This window comes from Nothobranchius furzeri, chromosome 12, assembly GCF_043380555.1.
Source record: "Nothobranchius furzeri strain GRZ-AD chromosome 12, NfurGRZ-RIMD1, whole genome shotgun sequence".
In the NCBI taxonomy this organism is placed as follows: Eukaryota; Metazoa; Chordata; class Actinopteri; order Cyprinodontiformes; family Nothobranchiidae; genus Nothobranchius; species Nothobranchius furzeri.
The window spans coordinates 12386336-12395716 of record NC_091752.1 but is presented as its reverse complement, the minus strand read 5'-3'; the positions used below and the strand labels follow the sequence as shown (position 1 = coordinate 12395716).

Here is a 9381-nt window from a genome sequence, read left to right as displayed (position 1 = left end):
GGAGCCGTCAGCAGCACGTTACTGCAGCAGCACGTCTTGCTCGCGTAAGCTGCTGCTTGGCCCTTCCCACGAGATGCGAAGCAGCAGGGGAGCAGCTGTCACCGACCGAGCACGAAGTCACTCGAGTGACTTCGTCAGTAAACACAACAACAAGCAGGAGAAAATTACAACATGGTTTGTGTTTTATGTTCTGTCCGTTTTATAATCGCCAATACGGACCTGAAAAACAAAGGAGACCGCTAGCTAGGTGATAACTTCTCACGGGGCCGCTCAGTTAGTAACCTTTTTTAAAAGTAAAGCAACCGGAAGGCAGTACGTTCTTTATTCTGAAAATCTCGGTAGCTTCTCTCAATTTCCGCGTCCGATTTCCTGTCTTTCCTTCCCCAAAAATGTCGAACTTGACCCGTTTCAAGGCGTCGCGCGTAGAAAATAGAACCGGCGCGTAAGGGCCGCGACATGCTGCTCCTGAGACGTGGCCGACTCGCGCTGCTGACGGCTCCGGTGGAAAAGGTTCTGTTGACCACAGCGGTTCCTATCAGCAGCTATGACGTGCTGCTGCAGTAACGCGCTGCTGAAGGCTCCAGTGGAAAGCCGGGGTTAGAGTCGGCTTCATCCTGTAAACAAACAAATGAGTGGTAACAAAAACACCACGTCTGGTTCTGGTGGAGGCGGAGGACAACACGCACCTTTCCAGGAGCAGAACCCAGATGTTCTTGTTGCTACAAACAGAGACGAGCAGAGTTAACAAACCAGGAAGTGAGAGGGACCAGCTGCTGCAGACAGGTGACGCTCACCTGAGCCTGAACCATAGGAGCCTCCTCAGCCATCAGATCTTCTGACTCCATTTCAGATGCCACCTTGTTGATGTCCCTCAGGCGGGACTCGTTGGCCTTCAGGTCCTGCAGGACAAAAGCACCTGCTGATTATCACCTGAGCTGATCTGACAGCTGCTGCTGGAAGACGGAGAGGAGGAAAAGTCCGACCTTCTGGAAGTCGTCAAACTTCTTCTGCAAGACCTCGACCTGCTCCAGGTCCGACCCGTCTCTCCATCCTCATTCAGCTAAAGACGCGAGTTCAAGTAAAACAACCTAAAGTCACACAAACACAAAGCAGGTGTGGAGATGTTCGCTCTGAGCTGGAGGTCGTTCCTCGGCTGTGAAGGGCACACGAACCTTGTTGGTGCTGTTGAGCAGCGTGAGGATGTCGCCCTTCTTCATGGTGACCTCTCCAGGACTCTTCTCCTGGTAGTCGTACAGAGCCAGAACCAGCTCCTTCCCGGTCTCATCGTCAGTTGGAGCCACTTGTTGCTGTTGGGTTAACAGGTCTGATGTTAGAACGTGGTGGATAAGAATGTTCTGACGGGCCGAGGGTTCTGAACCAGCGAAGTGACCTGGACCCAAACAAAGTGAGCCAGAACCTGCAGACACCTCAGAAACATGTCAGGACCAGACCTGCTCTACCTTCCTCCACCATGGTCTCTCCTTTCTGGCTGACAGCCTTGATGCGAGGTTCATGACCTGTGATCTCAGCCTGCAGAGCCTCGTGCTTCTTCAGCAGGTTCTGGACACCAATCAGGTCCTTCCCTGAGGACACATGTTAGAGTTCAGCATTATGCAGTAGACAGACCAGTTTAACCCAGGGGTTTCTTTCTTCTACAATCTGCTCTTTAACTGTATTATTTCCTGCTATTTCAGCTGTTAACTTTATTTTTTCTGTAAGTGTTTTTCTCCCCAGAAGAAGCTACAATGATGTTCTGCTGAGCTGTGGTGGCCTCATGGAGGGGGCCATCGTGTAGCACACTGCTGCTAACCACTTAATCATTCTCCCTCTCCTGATAATAACATTTTACTTTCTTTGATGTTGGATGTACTACTGCTAGTTTACCCGTTTAATTATAGATTCACTAGGATAAATACAATAAAGTTTATCTCTCGCCAAATAGAATATTTACTAAGAAATCACAATGTAACGTGTGTGTGTGTGTGTGTAAAAGCCATGCGTAGTGTTTATTTATAAAGCATATGTTGTTGGATTTTATCCAGAATCAAGACTTTGAAAATATATAGTTTAATTACAGTTTGATTTATTTGACATCTGTATAATGTTTATTATTTTGTTTTTTCCCCCTAAATACCTAACGTTTTAGTTAACATGAATATTAGTCATTCATCACAATACATGAAGCTACACATTTTAAATTTTAATAGGGGAAGACTGCAGGAGGGAGCAGTAAAATACAGGGGGTCCCCTGCAAAAACTAACTTTACGAGTCTGATGAAAGTTGCTGGTATTCCCGCTGCTTCTTCGGTAAACAGCGCCAACAAAAACAAAGAAACTTGGGATCTTGTCGGCGTGGCAGTGGGATTTAAGGGAAACGCTGTATGCCCTATAGACTTCTCAACGAGCTGCAGTATTTCTCCGGTCAGATCTGTCTCCGAGTTCCACGAGCGGTCAGCCCGCAGCAGCGAGGCGCCGCATCGATCAGCCTGCCCGGCCCGACCGCTGGAGATTACCGGATGAAAGAATGGAGCACAGAAGTGTCCCCCCAAGCGGCGCGCCCCGTCATATTTCAACCCATTTTTATCTTAAATGCACTGGGTTTTACCCTATTACCCATTTAAATATGCCCTATTAATTATTTTACCGTATTTTACATTTAAATTTCATGGTTAAACAGTACATGCTACATGTTAAACTGATAGTTAGCTAGCTACTTCGGTAAACTCAGCTAGTTTAAAGGCAGCAGTGACATAAAATACAAATATAGATTTTAACTTACCGAAAAAAATGAAGTGGAGACTCCTTGGACGCTCTATTAGTGCAATTAATACCACTGCAAGTCATTTTGTCCAACAATTGCACCAATATTATCCAAAACAGAATTCACAAGCACAGAGACTCAAAATCCCGACACAGTTTCCAGGAGAGACCGAGGCTGTACTGAGGCCTTTCCACGGAGCTAGCTCTGTGGTCACGTGGGTCTGAGGCGGCGGTCACGTGTGTCGGATGCTCATTAATTATACAGAATTTTAGGCTTTCAATACACTTAAACAGAAGAGTGAGAAAAAAATTCACCCCCCTCAGAGTTGTCATGAGTATAAACTAGATAATTTAGACAAAAAAACATTTTTTGAACCAGGCTGTAAACATGTTTATTTCTGCTGTGAAAATGGCATTTTTAACATGGGAGTCAATGAGGATTTGCTCGCTTCTGGTACCAGCCCCCAGCGGATGAGGGTGGAACTGCAATTTTTCTTACTTCCGGGTTGGGACCATTTTCTGAGTGGCATTGTGGGGGCTTGGCTGCAACACAAAAAAAAACTGTTTCTGATTGGACAACGCTTGTTGGCTTTCTGGACACCGTTTGCCTCTGAGATCGTTTATTGTTGCCTGATTTTTGTTTATTTTTACTGTTTTTGTCTGCAGTTTCCCTTCAGCTCCTGATTTGTTATCGGTTAGTTAACATTTTATGGCAGAGGAAGCATCGACTGCAGCTGCATGTGATCCTGATCCCGATTTTGATGATGATGATGATTTTGATGATCAGAATCAGAATCAGAGAATCAGAGAGAATTTTATTGCCAGCGCTCCAGCGAACCAGAGCATAGGAACTTGACTCCACGGAACAGCCTGACCAAGGTTACACACACACATATAGACAGAACAGATACAGGCAGACCACGAGAGCAGCCATTACGGCGCTCATTTCAATAGATGAAGAGGGGATTACATGAGGAGAGTTGGGGGAGGGGAAAAAAAGGCAGACCAGAGTTACTCCCGGCAGGGAGTAGCTCTGCTATGCAAAAAAACACCTCAACATATTAGCACGAACGTCACAGTTCACAACATGAGACCCGGTAGGGGGGCTGGGATCCTGGTTTCCTCAGCGGGAGCAGCCTATTTGGCGCTCAGCCAACTGTATCCACAGGTGGGTGGGAGGTCATGGGAAAGCACAGAGCACATTGAGTTCCTGCATTTTGATGACCTCGCTATGCAGAGACCACAATCTGAAGGCGGGGGGGGGGGGGGGGGGGGGGTGTTCTCACAGCATGTCTGCATTCCTTCCATCGTGGGGGTTGTAGCATGCAACTCCAAGGATGCTTTGGCGTCAGATTGGAAAACAGGACTTTGTTTGGGTCAGGCAGAGATAAATTTCCTCTCTGCCTTAAAGTCTGTATTGATCATTCAAGTCCTCCAGTGAAGCCAATTCAGGTAGTAAACATCTCCACACCGTCCAGTGACCCTCTCCGAGATGACATCCATTTTGCGCACTAATACCGGCAACGCAGCAAGGACATTGTCCAGCTTACGGTTCACCTCGAGTAACGCCCCAGTCTTCAAGTGGTGCTCGCTGCAGAACCACAAAGTCGGAGCTGCACCAGAAGGTGGAGCTGCACCAGAGTCAGCCCCGCCCATTCCAGAATCAGCCCTGCCCATTCCATCAGAGTCAGTCCAATTCCTTCCAGTTGTCAGACTTGATAGCATTCTGGAACCAAAGAGGGTGTTATAGCTAAAAAATGCAAGATTGAGGATGGAGTTGAGAAGTTAATTGAACAGTTTTTGTAAAGGTTCCATATAATTGAAAATCTAACTTTTGGAACTTTTAATCATGTTATATTGTCATTTCCTCATAAGAAGCATGCCAAAGCAATTTTTAGCCTCATTCATGCATTTTCCTCCCATCTCAGCTTCAATTTGGTCTCCTCCCCCTGAAGCGGGTCTGGTCTTGGTTCTCAAATCTGTATATTCTGTGAATTTTCTGACAAATTATTTCTGAAATGACTTCTACTGAGACACCGCCGAAAAACCATACAACCCATCTCAGAGACACACTAGGCAGCACAATTAGATGTAACGCCGCATGAGTTATAACAGATGTGGTGGTGTAGTGGTTATGGAGTCAGGTTTACATGCAGTTTTGCGCAGGTTCGCCTCCCATTACTGTAAGTTTTAGGTAGTGTACAACCTCTTTTCTTCATTTCTAGCTACACTTGCCAGTACTATGTTTACAACAATTTACTGGTATACAGTTTAACATATAATGACTAATGTGTTTTTTTATTTATTTATTCGTTTATTTAGCCAGTGTGAGTCCATTTGTGAGCAGAGTTTCAACTAAAATGCTGTTTAGGAACGACCAAATTCAAAGAACTTTTACAGACATAAATATTTTGCTGAAAATAAACATTACAACTAAAATATAAACAAATTAAATGTTTCAGCTGGCTAAAAAGATTGCTGACGACCCCACCGAGAATCGAACCAGCATCAGCTGAGGGGAAAGCAAAACTTAACTCAGACGATCTCACCACTAGACTACCAAAGCCCATTCAAAAGTCTGTAATGCTGTTTATATGGCGTTTAAAGCGTGCCACAACCCGTGCACGCGCATTGGGTCCACAGCGCGCGTGTGAACGGGACTCGCGAGCGCAAATATACATGGCAGCGCGCGTGTGAACGGGACTCGCGCGCGTGTGAACGGGACTCGCGAGCGAAAAATATACATGCAAGAGGTCATTTGTGCACTGAGAGGGAGCAAACTGTGTCTGTGAGCGCACAAGGATGTGCACAAGTGACAAACCTGCGTGCGCGCGTTGTCAACGAGCACACGGCAGAGGAAAACGTGCGCGCGCGGCAGCCTCTGTGCGCGCACGGCAGCCTCTCTGCGCGCTCGGTTTCTGACTCCTGCTCGCTCGGCTGTAAGGGCTTTTGGCACTCTGGAGGCGTGGCCTGTGGCAGATCTTGTCTGTCCTCTGATTGGTTAGTTCACCCCGCACTTTACCCTCTATCTATATAAAAAAGTCTGATGTTCAGTAGTTGCTGGCATAGCTCAGCTGGGAGAGCGGGTGACTCTCGCCCCGGAGAGTCCGGGCAAGGAGAATGTAGTAGACGTCATGTTAATTTTTCTTAATTTCAGGTATTTTACAGTTGTGACCGTTCAACTGTCATTAAACGTCCGAATGTTTGCTGGGCAGTGTTTTAAAAAGTGCACATAAGCTAGATGGTTTTAACCATATAAAATTACATTTTTTGTGATACTGGAAAAATACATACTGAAATAAAACTACTGATTGAAAACTTTATGACTGTGGTTGTACAATATATGACTCACTAATACACTGCAAACTCCCTTAGAGTGGGGCTTCCAGAGAGAGAGAAAGAGAGAGAGAGAGAGAGAGAGAGAGAGAGAGAGAGAGAGAGAGAGAGAGAGAGAGAGAGAGAGAGAGAGAGAGAGAGAGAGAGAGAGAGAGAAGTTCTTGCCTCATTAATGAATTGTTTATTTTTTTCAGTATTTAATTGACAAATTATCCTTTCAAATAATTAATTGATGAGTTACATAATTGTCCATTTAGAATTGTTGAATGGACTGAGTCAAGTTTGGTGCACTTTATATATTTCAAAACATGTTTTTTTTATTTTAATGATGCATATAAATAATTTAAATGTTAATTTAATGAAATATTTCTATTTTTTCATTACCTCACCCTTGTTTTGACAAAAACGGGACCTTGCTGGATAATATCATGGAGAAACTATTTGTTCACAGTACATGGCTCAGTGAGGATCTGTGTAAAGGAGGAGATACTCAGAAATCTGTCTGCAGATTGTTACAACCCAGACTGGAAGTGGTGGGCTGTAATAAGAAAGGAGACCAAACAGAGGAGTGGGGGTTCAACAACTGATTTATTTAACAAAAGTAAGGATTTACCAAAGCAAGTTAGTGAACAGAAAATGGCCATCTCAAGGTTTTACTCGGATGTCCCTCAGCAGGGTGCAGCACTGTTGAAGGTCATCTGAATGAAAGCTTGATATGCAGTTTCTTTATGAAATGGACAATTATGTAACTCATCAATTAATTATTTGAAAGGATAATTTGTCAATTAAATACTGAAAAAAATAAACAATTCATTAATGAGGCAAGAACTTTTCTCTCTCTCTCTCTCTCTCTCTCTCTCTCTGGAAGCCCCACTCTAAGGGAGTTTGCAGTGTATTAGTGAGTCATATATTGTACAACCACAGTCATAAAGTTTTCAATCAGTAGTTTTATTTCAGTATGTATTTTTCCAGTATCACAAAAAATGTAATTTTATATGGTTAAAACCATCTAGCTTATGTGCACTTTTTAAAACACTGCCCAGCAAACATTCGGACGTTTAATGACAGTTGAACGGTCACAACTGTAAAATACCTGAAATTAAGAAAAATTAACATGACGTCTACTACATTTTCCTTGCCCGGACTCGAACCTGGATCCCTCTGGGGCGAGAGTCACCCGCTCTCCCAGCTGAGCTATGCCAGCAACTACTGAACATCAGACTTTTTTATATAGATAGAGGGTAAAGTGCGGGGTGAACTAACCAATCAGAGGACAGACAAGATCTGCCACAGGCCACGCCTCCAGAGTGCCAAAATCCCTTACAGCCGAGCGAGCAGGAGTCAGAAACCGAGCGCGCAGAGAGGCTGCCGAGCGCGCACGTTTTCCTCTGCCGTGTGCTCGTTGACAACGCGCGCACGCAGGTTTGTCACTTGTGCACATCCTTGTGCGCTCACAGACACAGTTTACTCCCTCTCTGTGCACAAATGACCTCTCGCCATGTATATTTTCGCTCGCGAGTCCCGTTCACACGCGCGCGAGTCCCGTTCACACGCGCGCTGTGGACCCAATGCGCGTGCACGGGTTGTGACACGGGTATGACGCGATAGTTATACACCATTTCTGTTAGACCGGCTGTGGGCAGATATTCGCTGAAAGAAACCTTTTCATTTCGAGATATATTCAGTCTTTGTCATGTAGCAAGTTATATTTATCTTGTTTAATTGGAGCATAGAACATAGCATTAACGACTGTAAACTAGTAACAGCTGTAATTCATGTGGGTCAGGTCAGTTTGCGATAAAGTTGAAAACAAAAACGGAAGTCAGTGGGCTAGGCTGAGTTTGCGTGAATGGGCGGGGCTGACTCTGGTGCAGCTCCACCTTATGATGCAGCTCCGCCTTTGTGGTTCTGCAGCGAGCACCCTCTCCCAGTCTTTGAGGCATCCGCCCGGGCGGTGCTTGCCATGGGTGCGGGTCGCACTCCAATCGCTCCCTACTTCCCAAATTTCCACAAAACCAGATATCCTCCCACTCCAATCAGAAGAAATCCAGTGGTCATCAGGCCAAATACCCACATATCTTCAATGTCCTCAATGGACAGCTGAGAGAGACAAACGATCCTCCAGACCTTCCAGGAATCGAGCGCATATCCAGCTGCGTGTGTCCCTTGAGGGCAGGTGGGAGCCCCCTCTTCCGTTCTCATCGTGGAAAAGATCTTATCAATCGCGTTGAATGACCAATTTATTAAATCGATTTCTAAAAAATAGGGATTCCCAGAAGATGAAATTGAGTCCAACGCGGAAGTGACTTGATGATGATTACGATGATGATGATTATGATTTTGATGATTATGATGGTGAAGAAGAAGATGATTTTGATGATGATGGTAATGATGATGATTTTGATGATGATGATTAAGATGATGATGGTGACTATGATGAAAATAGTGAGGATTTTGATGATGATGTGATGATGATGATGATGATGATGGTGATGATGGTTATTATGGTGGTGGCGATGATGGTGGTGGTGATGATGATGATGGTGATGATGATTTTGATGATGATGAGTTTGAGGATGATGATGACTGGTGATGATGGTGATGATGGTGATGATGATGATGATGATGATGATGATGATGATGATGATGATGATGATTTTGATGATTATGATTGCGAGGAAGATGGCGATTATGATGATGATGTATTGATGATGATGATGATGATGATAGTGATGATTTTGATGATGATGATGGTGATGATGATGATGATGATGGTGGTGGTGGTGATGATGGTGGTGGTGATGATGATGATGACTTTGATGATGATGATGATGATGATGATGATTATGATGATTGTGATGATTTTGATGATGATGGTAATGATGGTGATGATTTTGATGATGATGTTGATGATGATGATGATGATGATGATGATGACTATGGTGATGATGATGATGATGATGATGATGATGATGATGATGGTGAATATGGTGATGATAATGATGGTAATGATGGTGATGATTTTGATGATGATGATGATGATGATGATGGTGGTGGTGAATATGTTGATTATAATGATGGAAATGATGGTGATGATTTTGATGATGATGATGATGATGATGATCATGATGATGATGATGATATTAAGATGATGATTATTATGATTTTGATGATTATGATGGTGAGGAAGAAGGTGATTTTGATGATGATGATAATGATGATGATTTTGATAATGACATTATGATGATGGTGATGATGATGATAATTGTGATGATTTTGATGATG

At 44.1% G+C, this 9381-nt stretch overlaps 1 protein-coding gene across 3 annotated transcripts; it reads right to left on the bottom strand.

Annotated features, from left to right (window-relative positions):
- Positions 1–88: 88 nt before the first annotated feature.
- On the bottom strand, positions 89–3268 carry LOC139062064 (spectrin alpha chain, non-erythrocytic 1-like). 3 transcript variants are annotated; one of them, XM_070542271.1, is made up of 7 exons: positions 2780–3268; positions 1461–1583; positions 1173–1390; positions 984–1088; positions 795–899; positions 687–719; positions 89–614 (listed from the first exon to the last, which is right to left on the bottom strand). In XM_070542271.1, the coding sequence occupies exons 2-4, from the start codon at positions 1471–1473 to the stop codon at positions 1053–1055; spliced, it is 267 nt and encodes an 88-aa protein (XP_070398372.1). In that variant the 5' UTR covers positions 1474–1583; positions 2780–3268; the 3' UTR covers positions 89–614; positions 687–719; positions 795–899; positions 984–1052. The 3 variants fall into 3 exon arrangements, with proteins under 3 accessions (XP_070398372.1, XP_070398371.1, XP_070398370.1); XM_070542270.1 differs by having other exon boundaries at positions 687–899; XM_070542269.1 differs by having other exon boundaries at positions 89–719.
- Positions 3269–9381: the final 6113 nt, after the last annotated feature.